Genomic DNA, 21,658 nt, shown 5'->3' with positions numbered 1-21,658 from the left:
TGAACAAAATATATTTGTAAAAATATCTCCCCATGGAAATTTAACAAAGAATTGATTTTATTTTTAATTGTCAGAACACTTAGCTCTGCTTTAAATGTTGCTATGGTTTAAGGTAATATAGATATTGCAACCAAACCTTGAAAAGGAAACGTTTATTGAATAAAGAAGAAAAAGGGACACCATTTAGCAAATATATAAACATGACCATTCATCGGTTATTGAACAGAACTAGTATGATTAAAATGGTTTTGTGTACCAGGCACCTTGCGGTGAGGGTGAAATCCATTCAATGCATCAATTCAATATTTTGTAAAATGTATGTTGTTTGATTAGCCATTTGTTAAGAAAACCCCAAGGCTGATTAAATATCCATTTGCTAAACATTTGCTGTACCATCCTCACCTATGTCTGTCCCGGTCCAAATTTGTACTGCTATGAAAAGCATAAAAAGCTAAATAAAAAATACAAAAAGGAGATAAACCAACAATACATTGTTACATATACTACTCAACAATGATTCATGGAAACTAGTCTGAGGTACAAATTGTGCAGTATGTGAAACTTATCCAATGGTAACTGATGCAGCATTACCTACTCTCAACTTTGGGTTTTTCGATAGTGTTAATAAAATTGTCAAAAGAAGTCATGCAAATGGAAGCTAGTGTTCACACGCACGCGCACAATATTTTTCCTTTCAGAAATTCCCACATTGTGTGTTGATAAAAGATACACGTCACACAATGTAATTCTGCCGCCAAAAAAAGCCATATACCTTCTTTTTTTTTTTTACACAATTGACCATTTACTAACACTAGCATTTGTTTGTGTGTTGTTAAAAACCAGGAACCAAAGTGCTCGTTAATTGACAGGTTCCCCGTGTTTAATCTCTCCGCAGGTTGTTCAGCCTCTCCTCCAGGTCTGCGTCTGCGTCGGCCAGCGCCGCCTGCGGCTCCACCTTCTTCCCACCAGCAACCGAGAGGCTTCCTCCCGTAGACGGCAGACCTAAGCAAACAATGGGAAGAAGGATGACAAAATGTGTCCATGTGTAATATTGAGAATGTATTAAATTATGACACGATGTGCATTGTATACAAGTCATTATTCAAGAACATGATAATGTTTTCTTACTTGAAAGTTCGTCTGACAGATTGAGACCCAGTTCATCCAACACTTGGGACACGATGGCGTCACTGTACATGGAACAGAACACAACGATTTGTAAAATCTGGTTTTGGGATCATGTTCTAGCACTAAAAAAACAACATATCTTAATCCGTCACCTCTCGTCTTCGTCATCCTCATCACCCATCGCATCATCTATCGCATCGTTCATCATTTCCTCTTTCATTTCCATGATTTCACTCTGTCGCTCAAAGTCCATCATTATCTTCTGGATCTGAGGCAGTTTGAGCTGGGAAGAACAATTCAAACTTAAATTACTACACCAATAAAAATGTTTGTAATAACCTGTGGATCGTCTTGAACGTGAAACAAATGCTTTTCTCTTTCACACCTCGGTCCCAGAACTCAAACAATTAAGTAACAACTGACCTGTCGGTTCATGGTGGCCATGGCTTTGGTGACACCCTTCATTGCCATTGCCATACTGTTGTTAGACTTGAGTGTCTGGATCTTGAGACTGACTGCCTGGATGTTGGCTTTCATCATTATGAACTTCTTGACATAGCGCCGCGTGCGAACCAAGTCCTTAGCCATTATCTTGACAGCATCCTGCAATAACATCCAATATAGCGACAAAACTCAATAACTGAATTGTCTCACATTCTAATTGTTATTCTCGTTCCTTTTTAAACTGGGTACATAACTATTACACTACCATTTGTCCCTGTTTGGCCATTTTCTTAATGTCAGCAATGATCTTCTTCTCCTGCTGCTCCAGCTTTTGACGTTCTTTGTCCAGATCTCTCATGGCTCTATTTAGTGCCCTTTGATTCTGTTTCAGCATCTGCTCTGGGGTCTTTCTTGACCCGAAAAGGAAGTCCATCTTTAAAATAGAAAAGGGAGAGAGTTGAAGTACGAGCATAAATATTAGAGGTCACATGACAAGAAACTAAGTATAACGATATTAAAAAGGTGTACCATCTTCGCACATGAACCGTGAAAGAAAGATACAAACTAGTTCAAACGGTAACTTCAACATTTCATATGACGTTGACAAAGATAAATAGATTAAAGTATAAGATTGACATCAATCTTAATCTTTATTCAAGTTGATTTACAGTAAAATGACTCAGCTGTTTAACTACTGATACTCGTACAGATTTTTTAAACAATCAAGACAACTTTGTCACGTTTAAGTTTTGCTCAAGTGTGAAACGACTGGGACTAGTTTCACTATTCAATAAACAATGTCTACACGGCCTAATGATAGTTCACTAGGGTACGTTTGTTTTCCTCTTCCTTCGGTAAAGCTAGCTACACTAAGAAACGCCAATCTTGTGTCTGACTTATAAAATATGGCTAATGTTGTTCTTACCTTGAAGCAGATGTGGTCTGACTCGATGACCGAAGACCGAGGTAATCTAGATGCGTAAAGGTTGACTTCCAACCGATTTGTTTTTAAGGTGTATTTTTTTTAATGGTACACTTCCGTATCAAGGTGGCTCCAGATCCCGGACGTGACGTCATATAAATAGCTGCAGTCTTTCCGAAGGGAGTGCACATGTCATTTGTCAATAGTCATGGACGGGTTTTGTAATGCGAGGAAGACGCCGGTGGAAAAACAAGTTTGTTAAAGTGAACATGGGCAGCGTTATTGATTGAGCTTGCTGAAGGACAGTGGAAAGAGTGGACACGCAATTTTACAAGTTGGTTCCTCCAGAACGCCTTAATTCAATGACATCTAATTATAAACATGGGCTTGTGGAATATTGCGTGTCAACAACGATGGCTATCTAAGCACTGCTGCAACGTGCTCAAGTCGTCTTGGGGAAAGCAAGTCATTTGCCCTCAGTTTTCCCCTTACCATGTCGCAAGTAACCCTCTGTGTTCCAAGGACCGCGCCATACCGCCTGTGCTAAAACGTCATGATCTGGGTAGCAAGAAGATTGCATCCAATGGGTCGCAGGGCCTCATGCGGTCTGATGGTAAACATCAACAGCATCGTGCCCAAAGTAAAAGTCTAAAGAATGGACTAGAGCGAAAACCTCAAGATCGAAGAGCACAAGATCTTCATAAGTTAAGTTTTGAAGACTTTACGGCAGATTCGGAAAAGCCTGTACGTGGGAATGTAACAAGGGATGCCAAGGACGAAAGAAACTATGATGTTGTTTTTGGTATTTCTCCATGTCTCTTGGCACTAACCATGGGAAGAAGAAAGCCCTTCCAACTTTTAGTTAAAGAGGGCGACGTTTCTCGCAGGACCTCTGTTATAAAGGTTTGTGAGGAGGCTCACAGACGAGAAGTGCAGATCAAACGAGTAACTAAAAAGCATCTGGACCGGATTTCTACTGGGCGTGTTCATCAAGGAGTATGTCTTCAGGCCAGTACACTGAGTTATCTTACAGAGGAGACGGCCTTTCCATCGGTCAAAAGAAGTGATATTATACCACTTTGGCTTGTGCTGGATGGGATTCAAGATCCCATGAACCTTGGCGCAATTCTGCGCTCAGCCTATTTCCTTGGTGTAGACAGAGTGGTCACCAGTCTCCACAATAGCTGCCCATTGACACCAGTAGTGAGCAAGGCTAGTTCAGGTGCCATGGAAGTCATGGACATTTATTGCTATGAAAGCCTTGTAAAAATGCTGGAGTTGAAAGTATCACAGGGTTGGCATGTGGTTGGCACCATGGGAGCTCTAACAGAGGACTGTTCCACTGTGGTTACTTGCTGCTCTGATTTCCAGATGACCAAACCTACATTGTTGTTAATGGGTGGGGAGGGGGAGGGTATGTCACACAAATTGTTATCTCATTGTCAAACCATCCTTACCATCCCACCTTTTAGGCAACTGATCCCGGGTATAGAGTCTCTGAATGTGTCCGTAGCAACAGGCATTCTGCTGCACTCTCTGCTGTCACACAGGACTCTTGGGAGTGGGTTATGATGGACCACATTAGCAAGTTCCTACACAGCATGTATATCTGGTTTCTCAGTTCTAATTATTATTTTTTATCCATCCATGTTGTATAAATATTGAATGTATATAAATCATCATTGATGTTATGTATTGACGACTGTAAATTAAAGAAAAAGCAATACACGTGTTGGTATGTTTTTGAGTTAATGTTTTGCAGAGTTATAGGATATATTATATATCTGCAGCTTTAAGTCAAATTGATATGTTGAATCTAAGTAGTTTATGTAATGCAGTCCACAATGCGGTTAAAATGTTAGTGGAAATCATCAATCGTTAACAGCCAATGAACGTTATTCGAGGTCTGATAAAGTGATAATATAATTTTCCTTATTTAATTTACGTAAACACTGATTAGTTGGGCTAGTTTTAACAAATTCCACTTGGTGGCAGTATGCACTACTGATGCTTACAAATTCATACTATCATGAGGGAGGAAGAAGAATCACGCACACAATGCACTGCACGGCTGACAGGGGTTGTGTCTGTACATTTTCGCGATACATTTTCCAATTATTCGGGATCTTTAAAGAGAAGCAGCACTGAAGTCGTACTGCTTTTCTATTTGTGTACTTGCGGACTGGATTAGGAATACATTACATTTAAAGAAGACGTCGCCGAGTACCCTCAACTTCTTCTAAACATTGGATTACACAGTGAAGGCTGCATGTAGGAGTTGCCCAGCCCAATGAGGGCTTGGCCGACACCCTTGTGTATGGAACTCAAGACCGAGGCTTTGAAATGCGGGCCTTAAATATTTTCTTTATGATGGAGGTGGAAGGAAATCATTTTCTTGCGTGAAGGAGCGACAAGCCGGGTCTCTTGGGCTGACCGGTTCTGATATAAACTTGCAGTTTTTCCCCAAAATTGTTGTTTTTGGATTAGCCTTCTAACTGCCCGTTCGGCTAGTTAGCAAGAGTGCTAACACTAACGCTACGTCTTTCTTTTGATGTGATGCGAATCCGACCATTCGCATCGGCCTAGCATTTTGACAGTGGAGCCTGTCCACGCTGCTGCGATTCACCAATTAACAAGATTGCTCTTCTTCCTACCTGTATTTTACAAAATGTCCTAAGAATAGATTTATTCTTATGTCGTTTGCTGAATATATTGTTATCTCCGTGGTGAACTACAGACATGCTAAGGCTAATTGGCTAACAGGCAAAACACGAAGGGAACGACCTAATCCGAGGAGTCTGGACTGAACTGTCGGAACAACAGGATATTTCATTCTGGCAAGCGAGCTTTACTTGTTAGTTGGTGCGAACCAAACCGCATCCTATCATTTACAATTCATGAAATCCCGTACCATGGTGGCTGGTTTCCTAGCGTCGGAGATCTGGGTTATTGGCCTCGCTAATTGGCTAACGTTAACGTTTGGCTAATTCCCTAAATTATTTTGTCAAAGCCGGGCGAAGTAGTGGAGTTTATATAATTGCGGGTGACATTTAATAATGCCGAGGTAAACGAAAACTATATTTGAAAATATAAGAACTGTTAATTTGTGTTGTTTTGTCAGTACGGCAGACTTTTCTTTTTGTTTACATACGTACATTTGGTTGTCGGCTGAAGTCCTTGCTCGCAAGCTAGCCAGCTAGCTAGCGTTAGCCTTCTACGAGACACAATCAGCCATGTCCTGACATTTCGGTATGTCATGAACATGTTATGAATTTCTCTATACCTTATTTTTCCCATTTGCATTATATTGAAATGACACACAAAATTCGGCGTAAGAAAGGCATCGATGCCGAAATACTGTTTTCAGAGGATTCTAAATAATAGACACTGGTACTATAAACGCCATTTTAAACAGAGGCTCCTCGGAGGGCCTGTGTGGTGGTTCATTTGCGGTTTGGTGCCTTTGACCGGACCAGGACTTGAAATTAAGTGCCTTCGGACTGATTGGAGTTAAAGGGTTCGTTTTAACATGGAGGGTCCGAGCCGAAGCAGTGGTTTCAGGCAGAGCCGACGGTCTCGTTCTCAGCGCGACAGGGAACGGCAGAGGAGAAGAGTCGACCTGGCTGAACAACGAGCCACATCCCTGTCCTCGGGCTCTGAACGTGAAGCTTGTGGAACAAACTCGGTTCTTGGTGCCGGTGGACGAGAATGCCGACCCGGATTTGGAAGACACAGGCCTCCTCGTCGGAGGAAAAGGGAGTCGATGTCATGCGAGGAAGACATCATCGATGGTTTCGCTATTGCGAGCTTCATCAGTTTCGAGGCCTTGGAGGTAAATTCACAAGCGATACACTGGTGCACCTGATCGCACGCTAGTCTTGTAGGGTGCATTGCATTTTATTGGAGTTTACTATAGATGACAGGAAATTGTGTGCACTGCGAACTTGTTTTCCACTAAAATCATTGGTGTTTGTCCAGGTAATTAACCTATGGCGTTCTCTTAGCGGTTGTAGAGCACCCCATTTATTATCCAGCCGTTCCTTTTGGGGGACGACCTAACCGTGTAGTTGGATATGCAGCTGATGTCTCCGGCCTGAATTATTTCGTTTAGGATTGTGCTTCAAGAGGGCCAACCGTGCACATGTTACCAGCGTCTGGTGCTCCCCTTGTTCCCCTGGTTCAGTGTAGTAACTGCACGCTGGACCCTTTTGCAAAATTCTGCTGATTAAGTATGTCGTTATTTGTAGAATACATTATGAATTGATATATATTTATACCCACCCACCCAGGTATTTGGGTAAAATGCATCTTCTCCCTACACAACCACATTTGGAGCTTGATACAAGAGTTGTCACAGGCAGTAGTCCAATGATGTATATTATTTAAATGATTCAAAGCAGGCCCTGACAAGATAATTAAACTACACGGTTAAACCCAAACTGTCCTTCACAATCTCTGCCGATAGGCACAGGAAGTCATTCTGCATGGCAGTTATCAACATAGGCGGCACTGATGCATCATTTGCCATGTGAAACAAATGCGCAGCAGTGCAATCTTATGCAAATGAGATGCCTTGTACAGCAACATGCCATTTAAAATAAGTGGTCTGCGTTCAGCACTTTAACGAGCTACCTTTCCCAATTAAGGGAACGTGGTTAATATTTATTTTTTACCATAGCAAAGATACTTTTGCATACAAAAATACGTTTCGTTCTTCATCATATACTTAACTTGTGTAATAACATTGGAATAGTTGGTTTTCCGTGGGTAAACATTCATATGCATGTAGATAAAGGAAAAATCAAGGTTCAGTTTTCATACACATTTTGCAAAGAAAAAATAAGGACAAAAAAATAAAGAGACATTATCTTCTCTATTATTCATATTAATACCAATAATTAATCCAAGGGTTGAGTAGGAACTGCATTGCAAAGTTCCATGCTATGCTCAGTGTGAAGATCCTCACCACTTAGGCAACAAGTTGGCCTATAAACTAGAACAAGAGATATATTTGAATCTACACCATTTTATGTCCTTGGCTAAATACTCTGTATTGAATCAATGCCATTATCCTTAGTTTATCAGCAAACATCTAAATCAAATTCATGAGATTCCATCATAAGACCTGTACCATACCCGTTTAGCAAGATTTAATTAATGAACCAAGAATAAGTAGTCCTGTACAGTCAAGTTTGAAGTGTGATGCTTAGTCTTGGCACATTACAGTAATATATATCGAAAGGCACAACAAAGGATTGGCATATTATCAAGTTGGGTTTGTTTTCCTATGTGGTATCAATCAGAGAATAAGGTTATTGCTTTAAGGATGTGTTTTGATATTACATTTGTATTACATAAAAAAAGAACTGCCCCAGTCAAAGTAGTTCAAACTGTGTTCTCCCAAACATTGAATATCTTTAAAGATTGGATAACTAATACCTTAAACATGGGCATTGGTGTTGTTTCATGATGTCTGTTGGTTGATAAGGTGTGTCTCAGTTGGATACTTGGGAAAATCAAATGACGTGTAACCAGACCTGCCCGGCAAAACAAACCAATAAATGAATACTGTGTGGAGGAATGTCAAAAGGTTGTTTGGGAAAACGCCAAAGATAATTGACAGAATGCTCTTTTCTTTTCTGAAACCATTTCATGTTTTGCCTTGAGAATTTATTAGTTTGAGGCTTTTGAAAGTGTGTTCTTAGTATTTATATCTTGTCCTTTTTTATTTGAGTATTTTCCCCTTTCATTAATGGGAATCATGACTACTCCCTCTAATAGAATACAAGTGATCTCACGGACACTGGAATTTCCCATTTCACACATTGGTAATAGATCATTGCTCATCGTGCTTGCACTTTTTAGTCAGGTGTCATGCCACTCATGGATTAATTCTTGGATAAAACGGACTGTACCAAGATGTTTTATGCATCTGCTTGTATGGGTCATATCTTCAATACACTGTTTGGCCTTTTAAGCCCATCCAAAAGGTCCACTTTGCACCACAACCATGTCAGGACCAAGTCTACCCCTAACAACCAGGCCTCCCTCTGTCCGATGAAACTCAACCCTCTCTGTCTCCTGTCCCCAGATGGACTGTTCCTTGAAGCCTACGCAGCGCGCCGCTATGCTGATGGGCAGAGGCAACAAGAGGAAGAGGAAGCGAGGCCCGGAGGAGAACGGTGGAGGCCCCATCTCGGAGCCCGATGAAGGCGGCCCGCCCAGCTTCTCCCATAGTTGCTGGAGCACGAACAGAAAGAAGAGGAGAAAGACTGATGTGAAGGTGCTGCGACCACATCATATTGTTGAGAACCAGCATCTGGCTCTAACTGTTCAGCCTGCTTTGGTCAATGGATCCTTGTGCTGTGTATATGTCTGAAGGCATATAGCTGGTTGTATATGGGGTTCCATAGATCACACTGTTATGTTTGCTAAGTATGCAAGATTTCCATCCCACGTATGTGAGATTGCACTAGTCGCTGCTCTTGGTGTTTTAATGGTCTAGCCATAACACTACTAATATGTAGTCTTAAGCAGCCTGGTTTGCTTCGTCATTGGTTCCTTCCTCTAACTTTTAACTGACTGCACATAATACAGTAAGGATTGAAGATACGATTAATTTGACACGAAATCCGATTGTCAAAAGTAGTATACAAAATAACCTCAATGATGTTCATTACAATATTATTCATTTGAAAATCAACACATTTCCATACTCTCTTCCTAGGTTATGTAATTGAATAAGTGTTGACTAACCCTCACAAGGAAAATCTAAATAGTGGTTATTCAGGGTTAAGATCTTCTGACATGAAATTTTTAGAAGCTAGCTCTTTGTGGCTTCTAAAATGCTAGATTAAATTACTAAGGTTAAAAACTGACATCATCCTGTTGAAGAGAAAAGTGCAGGTGGGCACCCCAAGTTAATTAATGTGTGGAGAAAGTATTTAGCAATGCAAGTGTAACATTATATTCGTTCTTATACACCTGGAAGTACAGCTAGACCTGTTTTTTGATGCCAAGTTCACCTCACACGCAGGCCAAAAGCAAACTTAGGTAAGCTAAGGCTACATCTAGAAAAGATGGCAAGTAGAATTGAAAAGTGGAGCGGATCAAGCCTGGGGCGAACGTTTTTCCTAAAAATTCCTCAGCCTAATACTTTTATGTTTTTCCGGGCGTACCAAGTGCACTACAGACAGATTTAATGAAGGTTTATTTGACTCGACTTAGGAGCTGTACTTGCCATTCACACAACCTCTAGTGTTTGTCTTGCCTTCGTTTTAATCTGCTCTTACACACTGCATTAAAGCTAGGGTAGGCAATTTGGGGCATCCAGCCAACTAGATTTGGAAAATATCTAACCAAAGAAATCCAAACCCCCTCTCCAAAAACCTGTGCCTAGCTCTCTAACTTTAGCAGTAGGTCTGCCTAGGCTTATGGAAGACTCCTGATAGCACGGGCAGAGTGCGTGCAGGTTAGACAGACGGGAAACCCATCCAATCCTTTAATTCAGGCCAAATGAAATGATTGGACAGGCTTATTACAGGCCTGCGACCGGAGATACCGCACATTTTTCTTTCTTTTCAGCATTTGAGTATTTGATTTATTGATTCTTTCAGGGTGTAAAGAGAACTTGAAATAGGATAAAATGGCTTAAATATATTGCCTACCCTAGCTTTAAGAAAACTAAAATAGGTTTACAAAATACTTTCCCTGCATTAGTTAACTAGGGATACCAACCTACCAGCTGCTCTCCAAATACATTCAAATAATTGAATAATGCAGGCAGACAGGCTTGTTTACCTGACTCAATGTTGTGTTTAGTTTTGCTAAAGGTTGTGACTTTAATATTGTTCTCTTGTATCCTTTTTACAGGGTGCCTCTGCCCTCTCTTTGGAGACCGGCTACATTGTAAGTGTCTTTCTGCATTTTTTTTGCTACTTCCTCCAGTGTTGTAATCATATTGTCAGAAATACCAATTCATTTTATGTATTGTATGGTTCATCATTAATTGTGCAATTCTTTCACTCTTTCCCTTTTAGTGTGACACTGAGAGTGATTCAGGAGATAAGGTGTGTATTATATTTTGTATTTAATCTACATTCATTAAATACAGTGTCAACTAGAGGAGGAAAACTACTGGAGGAAAACTGTGTCAATCATTTTCATTTTAGATGTGTGTTATGCTCTTAAAGGCAATACAATCCTTTTAATTATTCCTCTGTTCAGTTGATTGGAAGTTGGCCCTAATAAGAAATCATCTTTCTTTTATTGTCTTCATGATTTTCTTTGCTATTTGGTTTATTTGAACCTTGTTGTTTCTTCTTGCAGGCCTCTGATGGTTATATGGACCCAGTGTTCACAGTCAGTACCAGGAAAGGTACGACCAGGGAATTGTTCTTGCTTTAGTTTCATCTGGGAGACTTTTGTCCGTAGTTTATTCACAGGGAAGTAGCAAAAAGTAGCAAATCTCCAGTATTGAGTTTGTACAATAATGATTTTTATAAAGTAGTGGATATTTCTAATGAGAATGAAATCACATGTTCCCAATGTAAGTATAATTAACAACCTGCACACTGTTTTCCTCTAGTGATGGACCCTACCCCTGTGAGCCTGGCCTCGTCCATGGGCAAGAACGGCCCCTCTTTGCCCTCCCGGGGTGGAGGCATCGCCCGCCTGATGGTGACCCCCAGGGTGTCTGGCCTGGAGCGCAGTCAAGAGAGGAGCCTGGAGCCTGTGGAGCCCATTTCGACTTCTTCTTCTTCTACCTCTTCTGCCCCCTTCTCCTGCATGAAGCCCCACATGGCGGTCCCGTCCTCGGTCAACCGACCGAGCCAACGCAACGGCCTTCACAGCCGCCACGAGCCCAACCCCCCGCAGCCCAAACACAAACCCTTCCTCATGCGTCCGCCCACTCCTTCCACTAGTATGTCCATGCCCCTCATGAGGGTCCCTGGATCGTCGGGGCCTATGCGGCCCCCGTCGCGGGCCTCCTCTGGGGCCCTGTACACCTCCCCTGGCCTTCCGCCCCCTCCCCCTCTGCTACAGGTGTCTGCACATGCTAATGCCACAGGTAGGAGCCCCTGCGTCTCTCTATTCCACTGCCTGTCTGCAATGCTGTTAACTGTATTTTTTTATTTCACAGAATAATTCCTAAATATGCTATTGCTTTGTTGGTCTTTCTAATTTTAAACTAAAGGAAAAAAAGAGAAGGGACCTGAAAGGCAAAGATGAACCTATATGCCAGGCTTTACAGAATACTTTATTGGTTGAGGTGATGTGAGTTAGCTGCTGGTGAAATCACCAAAATATAGATCAGCGGGCTAGAGCAGTATGTGTTTGGATGAGCATGTTGGGCATTGCAACAACATTATGAATACCATATGATGTCCTGCTTGCCAATGTACACATTTTAAGTAACGTGATCACCAGAGAGAATTGAGTATAAAAAATTACATTGTTTATACTCACCTGTGATCACCAGAGAGAATTGAGTATAAAAAAATTACATTGTTTATACTCACCTGTGATCACTTGGGTGCCACCTTGTAGCTCAGCCCAGGTAATCTAGGCCTTGGTCCTCACTCTGCTGTAACAGAGGTAGCACTGAGTGTGTGGGTCTTGGTCCTCACTCTGCTGTGACCGAGGTAGCACTCAGTGTGTTGAAGCACTGACTCGCGGCCTGGGCATAGTGTGAGCTGTGGGGATTTAGAGGACATGTATCTAAGGCAGCGCTTCGGTGCCAAACACAAAAGTAAGAAGAGGAACAACAACCGTGGCAGTTCATTTTCAAGCAAAGCTGTTTCACTCAACAGAAACGGGCCAAGCGACACATTTTTAAATTGGCCCCTATAGTTTGACAGAAACCATTCTCTGCCATGTCTTGAAAGGCAGCGTTGGAGTGAGATGAGGCTATATGGCCGGCTAGCATATAATTTGCATCTAGGTAATGGTTCATGTGTGGGCAGATGCAGGTGACGTTTTAACAGAAAAGGAGACACTAACCGGCATGAATGTAGTATCCATCATATTTTGTGGTCAAGGTTCTCAAAATAGAGCTGTGTTTTAGACTGTGCACTTTCTCTTATCTCCAGTGCCACTCTGCCTGTCATGAATGAAGTGCATTACAGGTTATAGTTGAGTTGCATATTGGACTGTGATTTACCAGCAGCATAGTTAAAATCAGGCTAAAGATTAAAAATAATTGTCTTTTCTTTTTATTGAACCATCTGGATTTAAGCACTGAAAAAGAGTCCAACCTGTGCACTTATGTCGCTTTTCCACCGACAGTACCAGCTCAACTCGACTCAACTCAACTTGGTTCCAGGCACGTCGAGTTTAAAAAAGTACCTCTTCAATGTGGGCGGGTCGTCATTAGGTTTTAATCACGGGAGACGCGATTCCCGGGAAATCTGAATCTGATCAAGACTATTTCCTGATTCCCGGGAAAGGTTATGATGGGAAATAAAATAAAATAAAAAGCGCAATGACTGCGTGTCTATTGTTGTCATACGGTAACTTTGATGGAGGCGAAACTCGAGCCGTGGGAAAGGAACGACACTAAAAAGAAACAGCGAAACGCTGATCCTTGGGAGCCGGTCCGTGGACTCCAGCCACGCCGGACACACACAACCACGCATAGCCTAACTCTAGCCCCGGGAAAGGAGCGACACACACGGCAAAACGCTGATCAGTGTCCCCCTTGGGAGCTGGTTCGTGGACTCCAACCATGCCGGGCGGACACAACTTAACTTTGAGTGATTATTCCCATTTACAGCCGCTGGCCAATCAGTTGCCAGCAGCCTGTTTACGTCACACAAAAGTACCTACTCCGCTCGCTTGGAACCTTGACGGAGGTAGTACTAAAAAAAGTACTTTTTTTGCCAATGGAAACGCAAAAAAAGGCGAGTCGAGCCGGTACTGTCGGTGGAAAAGCGGCATTAGTGATGTGAAAGCCTGTTAACTGTTTGATAAACGGCTATATAGGATATATTGTAATGGATAAAGTGATTAACCTTACAATGGCTTTCTCTCTACAGATCAGGAACTGCTGCGTCTGAATTCCCACTTCATGGCATCGCAGGAGCGTGACGGACGTCGCAGCGCCCCCGGCTCCGAGGGCAACGCCGCGGGCGCCGCCGGCCGCTCCACGCCGGGCGGACCGCCCACCTCCAGCTCCTCGGCCAGCTCCTCGGGGAGGACGTCCCAGAACCAGCCTAGCATCCCGCCCCTCAACTTCCAGATCCATCAGCACAACCATCAGCACCAACACACGCACACGCACCAACACTTCACGCCCTTCCTGCACCCGACCGCCACCGCGCCGCCGCTGGTGAGGAGAACCTTCCCGTTGGCCCCTGGAGCTATGGTCCTGACTGGGACAAAGGTCCGCTTGGTTGTGGTTTGGTGGTTATTTTTTAACCAGAACATTATTTTGTCTCTTTTTTTTTAGTTTGATAAATATCCTGCCAAGATGGAGGGCTTGTACCGACACACTGTGAGTACTCTGTCAATCTTTAATGTCATTATAGAGATTAGGGTGGCACAGTGGTTAGCACTGCTGCCTCACAGCGAGGAGGTCCTGGGCTTGATCCCGGGGGTTAACACTCCTGCCCTGCCCATTAGCAAGGCCAGGGTACCACACCTGGCCTGGAGTTGGTTCCAGGGCGCTACCCTGTGAGAATGCCCACTGCTCCTAGCTCCCCTGCTATAACCCACCCTAGCTAAGTGTGGGTTATAGCAGGGGATTTTCCCATGGGATTATTTCAAGTATCATTATGATGAAGTACCAGGGCTGAGTCATACACACGTCCCTCAAAGGCACCATGAACAAATCAAATCCAGATCCAAATCAAATAGTTTTATGTGGCTCATATAAAAAACTAAACATAAATGGCAGTCATACTTTAAACCAAGGCAAGCTGCCCCTATATATAACTGAATACATTTGTTTAGAATTACTTCAAGGCAGATGAGGGGTTTAGAGTAACCAGCACAAGAGCCCTACTGCCCTACCATAAAGCCAGCGGGATAGGTGTAGCCTGCTGGTGACTAAGTCATGTTTCTGTGTGTGCTTGTGGCTGATGTAGTTCTTCCCACAGTACCCCCCTCCCTCAGTCCCTGGCATTCAGCCCGTCATTCCCCCCACCGGACCGTTCAGCTCCCTGCAGGGAGCCTTCCAGCCAAAGGTAAGTAGGACTGTCCTGTCCTCATGGAAATCACCAGCATACTTGATCAATGAGGAAGTACGCCGTCGGAACAATTTGCCCCTTCGGTCACTTAAAATGACACAAGCATCAAACACCTGAGAGTAGAACGCATCCACACCCAGCATGAAAGTATGTTCCTGTTGAACCTACTCTATGAAAATAGGATTAAGGGAATTACTAGTTTGTTGATAAGCATCTGATCATCACATTTCATTGAGAGGTGGTCAAAGGCACCTACTGCAACTTCACCAACCACTTACCTACCTGACCACATTCCAAGATGTGTTTTCTGTGTGTATCAGCGGTGCACACACATAATTTATCATTCAACAATGGATACCCTGTTGGACCATGTTTAGTTGAGTTGTGCAGTGAAACCTTTCTTGAAGTAAACTTCTAGAAACATTAACATGAATAGCAGTGAGTCTTTGAGACCGACTTGATACATGTGGTTACTGCTAATTATTTAGAACCAGCATCTTCATAAGACTGTCAAGTATTGTTCCATCAGATGCCCCTAACGTTTGTGGGGGATACTTGTAGGCTGCCTGGGCGATGGTGCTGTGCTGATGTTGTTGTGCTGTTCTTGACAGCCTCTCGTCCCTCAGGGAACTGGTCCTGAACTGACAGCCCGGCTAGGGGTGGTGCCACACCACCTGCAGCCCAAAGACCCCAGGGTGAGGATGACCTCTAAATCCTTTGTACTCGCACAGGAATGTGGCCCTCTATCATGTCTACATATGGAGGCTGTCCTATGAGTTACTTGTCTTGATTGAAGACCAGTATCTCATAGGTCTTCATCCAAGTCTTTGAGCTAATGATGTGCACGAGATGAGCTTGGTCACTACATAAACATAAGAAGGGAAATGGTATGAAACTTGTTTAAGTGGTTTTTACGGTTCTGTTCTCTCGTAGCTAACTGATCCATTTGGGACATCGTTGAAAGTCAGTAATGTAAGCACAAGATGGACACTTGAAATCCCGAGACATCCCTTCAGTCCTGGAGCCAGTGATGCTTCTCTCACCATTTCACCCACTCTTTGAACTAACCCTATTCCTTATCGTTCTGATAGACTAATGCTCGTCTAAGCAATGCCTTTGCACACCATATTGGGTCTTTCTGTAGAACTAGAGTTCACGCCTATCTTTGTTTCCTCTGTTATGGCTTTGCTTGTACGTCTCCTTGTCTAAACTTTACACTGATGCTGCTGTCTTTTTCTACGATTAACATTCATTGAACAGACCTAGTATGTTCACGTTAGCAAAACCCGAAAACTAATTGCAATGCTTAACCCTGATCATTTGCACCAACTTGGTGTACAAAGACTTCTAGCATGTCTTTAAATTGCACATCCACTCAAGCTCCATGTAATGCTTGGCCTTCGTCTTTTGCAGAAACCGGGAAAATGGTGTGCTATGCATGTTCATGTGGCCTGGATGATCCTTAGCCATCAGAAGAAGGTGAAGGTAGGCTGTCCAATGAAAACAAATCTTATAATACATAACATTTATGTAATGAAGAAGAGGTAATTGCATTGCTCTTTTGCGAGTAGACTTTCTTATTCCCTAAACCTCAACCAATATCCAATAAGAGGCAAACAGGGCTTTTAATTTAGGACTCCTTGACCAGATTGTGGGAATTATCATAAGCTTACGCCAGGGTCCTCGAATTTGTTTAATTGGCTGAGTATCCATGATGTCCATGATTTGTCCTAAGTCACCTCCTTGCTTTGTGTCAGCTGATGCAGGCTGATCCTCACAAACTGGACTTCCGTAATGAGCTGTTGGCCCGCATGCCTGGAGCCGGGGGCCTGGGCCCTATGGGGCCCATGGGAGGAGGCCTTCCTCCGTCACATGACCTCACCAGACCTGCCAGTCTGTTCACCGTAGCAGGTGTGTGTCCATGTGTATGTGCGCACAGCAAAGTGTTTTTGGGAGTAAAAGGCAGTGTTTTTTGGGTTATTGTGGGGATTTTTGTTTTCTTTGCACACTGAATACTTTCAAGTAGTTATTACAAATGGAAGAAATTCTTGCTAATCCTTTACCCACCGTCATGTCCTGCTCTTATAATTGTGTGTTTGCATCTCTGTTGGCTGTCTTAACGAATGAGGCCATGTTTAAGAGAATCATGTTTCCCTTCTTCCCTGGTCCCCAGGTGGAGTCCATCAGTCCTCAAGTCCATTCATCCCTCCATCAACGCCTCACTCGTCTTTCCTCAATCCAGTTGCACACCTGGGTATGCTCGACCTCCAAAAGACACATCAGTGGACAGTATCCGTGACCATATCTGTCACTTTGATTCACCCCATGCGGTTTTGATTTCTTCTACATGCATTTTTTGTTTTGAAGCAAAAAACTTTCCTGTATTGTTTATCCCTAACAAGTATAACAATTAGTTTAACAGTTATGATAAAATAGGAACACAAACGTCAACGTGGATAAAATATACACTTGTTGTTGTTGTTCTCAAGTGCATTAGATGCCTCTTATGCTTCAACAGGATTATCATCTTTCTAATATGTTGGGAAGGCTAAGGCCTATAATTAATTTTCTTTTGCTGCTGTTAATTATGGGATGATAAACCAGTTGATGATGGTGTGTGTATTTAATATATTGACTTGTGCTGCTGTTAAAATCCCATTATAAATCAGTGGATTATAAACCAGTTGATTATGGTGTGTGTATGTTTCAGATCCATATGGCCGCTCACCACCTTTTACTCCACTGGGAGCGCTAGGCTCTGGAGCCTTTGGAGGACTTGGTAGCCCAACACTGGGTCAGTCTAGCACTACTACCGCCTTGATAGACACCTACTTATCTTCCAGACCCATAGATAGACCAGCTCTTCCAGTATCTTTCAGCCCCACTTCACTGTAGGCCGTCTCCTCTTTCTAGTTTTGCACATGAGTATGTAAAACGGCCGGGGATAAGTAAGAGCAAGGTCTTCGTACTGAGACGTGGTTTTGGTTTTCCTGCAGGTGGCCCGGTCTTCGGCCACAAGGACTCTCCAGCCAGTGTGGTTAGCAGCATGTCCAATCCAAACCACCACGACCCGTGGAACCGCCTGCACGGTGGGCCGCCCGGGTTCCCTGGGGGTCCCAGCTGGGCGAAGGGGGCGGAGAAGCGGGACGAGAGGGATCGAGGGAAGGAGCTGGACAGGAGAGACGTCCCTCACATCAAGGATGAGAAAGACAGGTGTGCAAATCTACATGGGGCTGCCTTTTAGCTTGCATGCACTTTAGGATTTACAATGTAATTTGTAAATAACTATATTTACAGACTTTTACTTCTTCAATCAGGATTAATAATTGAAGGATTTATGCTTCGTGAAATGAGGCTGTACTCATGTGATGACTTTGTGTTACAGAGACAATATGCTGTATGGCCGGCAGCCTGTGAGAATGTCCCCCGTCGCCCCCACGTTCAAACCCCGCAGCAGCACCCCGGTGTCTCACCTCAACGGTCACGGCAGCGGGCTGGGGGGCAGCGGCAGCGGGCCCATCGAGGAGCTGGCGCGCAGCATCAACCGAGAGCGGGACGGGGACAAGAGGCCCCCCATGCAGATGATGTCCTCGAGGGGGCCGCCACTCGGCCCCTCCTCTCTAGTGTCGGACCAAGACCGGCCCAGGTCTTCCTCGTCCTCCGTGCTCACCACTCCCCCGCCCTCCAACCGCTCGGCCCCGTCCCCCATGGACCTGTACCCCCGCGGCCCCCAGCAGCACACCGTGGGACACGGCCACCACGGCGAGCTCCCCCACGGTTCCTCCCAAAGAGACAACCACCCATCTTCCTCCTCCGGGTCGGCCGCCGGCCCCAACATGAGCCTTGGTAAGAAGCCTGACCGGACGCCCACGCCCGTCTCCAAACACCCCTTCTCCATGGCCCCCGGGAAGAAGTCTGACCGGACCCCCACGCCCGTGTCCAAACATCCCTTGCTGCTTCCACCCGTCAAAGTCAAAGAGGAGCGTAAAGAGGAGCCGGAACACATACCCATCACCCTGCACCAGCCTCCAACCCATGGGCACGGGCACGGCCACCCCCACGGCCACGGCCACCCCCACGGATTTGAGCGTCCAAACAGCCGCACCCACCAGCCCAACTCGGGTACCCCTTCCTCTTCGTCCATGTCCCTCACGCCGACGCCAGGGGGTCCCCTCCCTACGCAACACCCTCCCCCCCATCACCACCACCACCTGTCTCTGCTGGAGCACTCCAGGGCCATCGAGGCCTACCTGGGGAGCGCCGCCGGAGCCGGGGGCCTGGTGATGGGCCCGGGAGGGGAACGCTTTGCCCACGGCCCGCCCCAGGGTCCGTCGCAGAACCCCCACACTTTCACCTGGGACCCCTGGCGGGAGCTGGCCGCCCAGCAGCAGCAGCAGCACCAACGCAGGGAGGCCATGGCCATGCGCTCGGACCCCCACCTGGCCCTGCGCTCGGACCCGCACCTCGCCCTGCGTTCGGACCCCCACCTGGCGCGCCTCCTGCAGCACCAACACGCTCAGCGCTACCTGGAGGCGGAGCGGGCTGCTGCGGCGGCGGCGGCGGCCGCAGCAAACCCTCACCACCCTCAGACATCTACCTCTTCCGCCGCCGTTCGCCAGGAGTTCAGCCTCATGGCCCACCACTTTGACCGGCCCCCCCAGCTGGGGCCCCCGGGCGGCGGGCTGATGGACGAGGATCAGCGAGCCCAGATCCTGAGGGAAGACTTTGAGCGGGCGCGGTACTTTGGCATGCACCCGCACCCGCACCTCTCCGCCGGCGGCCACCTCCAGAGCCAGTCCCACGCCGCCACCGCCGCCCACCTGGAGCAGCTGCACCCGGGCCTCCTGGCCCACTCGCTCTCCCACGGGGGCTCCGCTGGCCCCCAGCACCACCCGGGCCTCTACTCACGCCTCGGGCAGCTCCACCCACACCACATGTCCAACGGCATCCTGACCAAGACCCCCGCCGGTCTGGTCGGGGCGCTGTCGGTGGGCGCGCCGCCGCCCCTCATTCCCTCGGTGACGAGCCGGTCGTCCACGCCCCCCCGCGGCTCCAGAATGGGGGGGCCGGGCGAGATGACTCTGTACAGCACCCACAAAGACGGGGAGTCCAGATAGTACAGGCACAACACTGGAGATCAAGGGAAACATAAGGATCACTGTGCTGCTCTCAACCTGCCCCCCCTCCTCATCCTCTGTCGTCGTCCCTAGTGACGGGCTTCTGCGACGCCCGGCCGGCCGAGACCCACAACCAAACACGGGTCCAGTCGCAAACGAGGGGCCACACCAGGTCCCGGGAGGGGACATGTGACACTCGGAATGACGTGGAATAATATCCCCCTCCCAATAGTTCTATCAGTGCAATTTAAAGGTACATGTTTTCTGTGCATCCTTGTGTATTTTTATTTTATAGGCTGTTCCTTAATACAGTAGTTATTCTAGCTATATGACGAGGCAGTTGTTTTTTCGCCAGGTAAATCTCATGATCCATGCTTTTTTAAGCAAGCCTTTTCCTGTTGGATTAAAACAATTGATTTCTTCCAGAGGGGTGTGCACTTTCAGAACACATGAAGGGGTTACTCCTTTTCTTGTTTAAACTCTACGGGATGTTATAAATCCTTCCTCTACATAAATCATGATCCTGTGTTTCGGATGATGCCTTACAAAATACAGTGGTAACGGGATGTTTTGTTTTAAGTCTTTTGTCCCATCATTGTGATGACAAATTACTCAAGAAATGTATGAATTAACAAAGTTCAGTGCACATCTGTACCTTCTCTGCCTCACCCTGCAAAATACACACCCTGAACTTGACAACTTCTGTGATTGGAGCTCCTCCACTCTGTTTTCAAGGATGAACATGAAGTCGTCGCATTGTGTGGGTGAACACAATATGTTGGGACTTCCTGTAACTGTTTCCCCACTCCTCTAATTTGGTATATGGCCAGGACCAGATTATAGTAGTATAGTGAAAATGCCTTTGTAATTATTATTCTCAACATTAATTATCTTCTATAATAATAATAATAATATTAAATATATTCACTGTTATGTTATTCGTCATTGTTTCAGGTATCAATCAGTACCCTCTCCCGAGGTAGTCATAAGTAATTAAAGTATCATGCAAATGGCTCGTTTCCACAGAAAACTGAACTGCTCGTGAACGGTTAGCCAGAACCACAGCGACCTCTTCAAGGATCTCATGGCTGTTGTGTGAGGAGGGAGGTCTGCCTGTGTGTCATTGGTTGTATGTTACATTACATTTGGGACTGGGAGGCTTTTATGTGAATAGCAAGAAATGTTTCGTTCACAAAGATAAGTTATATACATTGGAAAAGTTGGGACACCTGCGTCAAGGACAGAAATGTAAGGTCTTCTGTCAAAAGGCAACTGGACTGTGGGTATACTGAGAGGAGGAAAGTCAATGGGTCAATTATTTTAATATGACCATTTTATACCTTTCAAATCCCCTCCCCTAGAGACCACATATATTAATTATTAAATGAATTGTTGTTTACTGAGTTGTGTGGGTCTTATTTTGTTTTGAATTCTAATATAATGTATGGTGAAATGATCTGATATATTTTTCTTCCATCTTTTTTAATTCACATGCATCACATGACAACAAAAGGGGTTATACAATTACAAATGTGCATTGCATATAAAGTTCTGTGCTATACATTTTATCACACTTTATCCATGAAAAGCACTTAAAGGTACAATAGGTAAAACCGTTCCCAGCCTGTAAACCGGACAACCATTCCATCAACGTCAACAAATAAACACTGATAAAACGGTAAGGATAAACCCCTTTAGTCAATTTCCATGTATGACCAATATGGTTGTTAAAGCATTAAATATACTTTTTCTTTATAAATGAGAATATAAAGAAGTATATATATTATAACGAGAATACCAGGATACGTATTAGGATGTGTATCAAATCTATAACATGCATAGAGAATGCCTAATTACAG

The 21,658-nt window shown here is 44.8% G+C and overlaps 3 protein-coding genes across 7 annotated transcripts; 2 read left to right on the top strand and 1 right to left on the bottom strand.

The window, feature by feature from the left end:
- Positions 1-135: 135 nt before the first annotated feature.
- On the bottom strand, positions 136-2,631 carry chmp2a (charged multivesicular body protein 2A). The gene is made up of 6 exons (XM_084485745.1): positions 2,498-2,631; positions 1,838-2,005; positions 1,552-1,731; positions 1,281-1,411; positions 1,129-1,190; positions 136-1,002 (listed from the first exon to the last, which is right to left on the bottom strand). The coding sequence occupies exons 2-6, from the start codon at positions 2,003-2,005 to the stop codon at positions 881-883; spliced, it is 663 nt and encodes a 220-aa protein (XP_084341871.1). The 5' UTR covers positions 2,498-2,631; the 3' UTR covers positions 136-880.
- Positions 2,632-2,633: 2 nt separating this feature from the next.
- Positions 2,634-4,187, top strand: mrm1 (mitochondrial rRNA methyltransferase 1 homolog). The gene has a single exon (XM_084485744.1). It carries the CDS (start codon positions 2,876-2,878, stop codon positions 4,064-4,066), a length of 1,191 nt encoding a protein of 396 aa, XP_084341870.1. The 5' UTR covers positions 2,634-2,875; the 3' UTR covers positions 4,067-4,187.
- Positions 4,188-4,572: 385 nt separating this feature from the next.
- On the top strand, positions 4,573-21,180 carry fbrs (fibrosin). Of its 5 annotated transcripts, none has more exons than XM_084485942.1 (17): positions 4,573-6,326; positions 8,586-8,777; positions 10,367-10,402; positions 10,534-10,563; positions 10,823-10,871; positions 11,082-11,564; positions 13,531-13,823; positions 13,944-13,988; positions 14,581-14,679; positions 15,309-15,377; positions 15,616-15,654; positions 16,096-16,167; positions 16,440-16,593; positions 16,856-16,936; positions 17,393-17,476; positions 17,679-17,895; positions 18,068-21,180. In XM_084485942.1, the coding sequence occupies exons 1-17, from the start codon at positions 6,024-6,026 to the stop codon at positions 19,797-19,799; spliced, it is 3,978 nt and encodes a 1,325-aa protein (XP_084342068.1). In that variant the 5' UTR covers positions 4,573-6,023; the 3' UTR covers positions 19,800-21,180. The 5 variants fall into 5 exon arrangements, with proteins under 5 accessions (XP_084342068.1, XP_084342066.1, XP_084342069.1 ...); XM_084485940.1 differs by having other exon boundaries at positions 15,294-15,377; XM_084485943.1 differs by having other exon boundaries at positions 14,593-14,679; positions 18,068-21,179.
- Positions 21,181-21,658: the final 478 nt, after the last annotated feature.

This window comes from Micromesistius poutassou (assembly GCF_964030765.1).
Source record: "Micromesistius poutassou genome assembly, chromosome: 21".
In the NCBI taxonomy this organism is placed as follows: domain Eukaryota; kingdom Metazoa; phylum Chordata; class Actinopteri; order Gadiformes; family Gadidae; genus Micromesistius; species Micromesistius poutassou.
The sequence above is the reverse complement of the archived record's forward strand: the minus strand, read 5'-3'. Positions and strand labels throughout refer to the sequence as shown.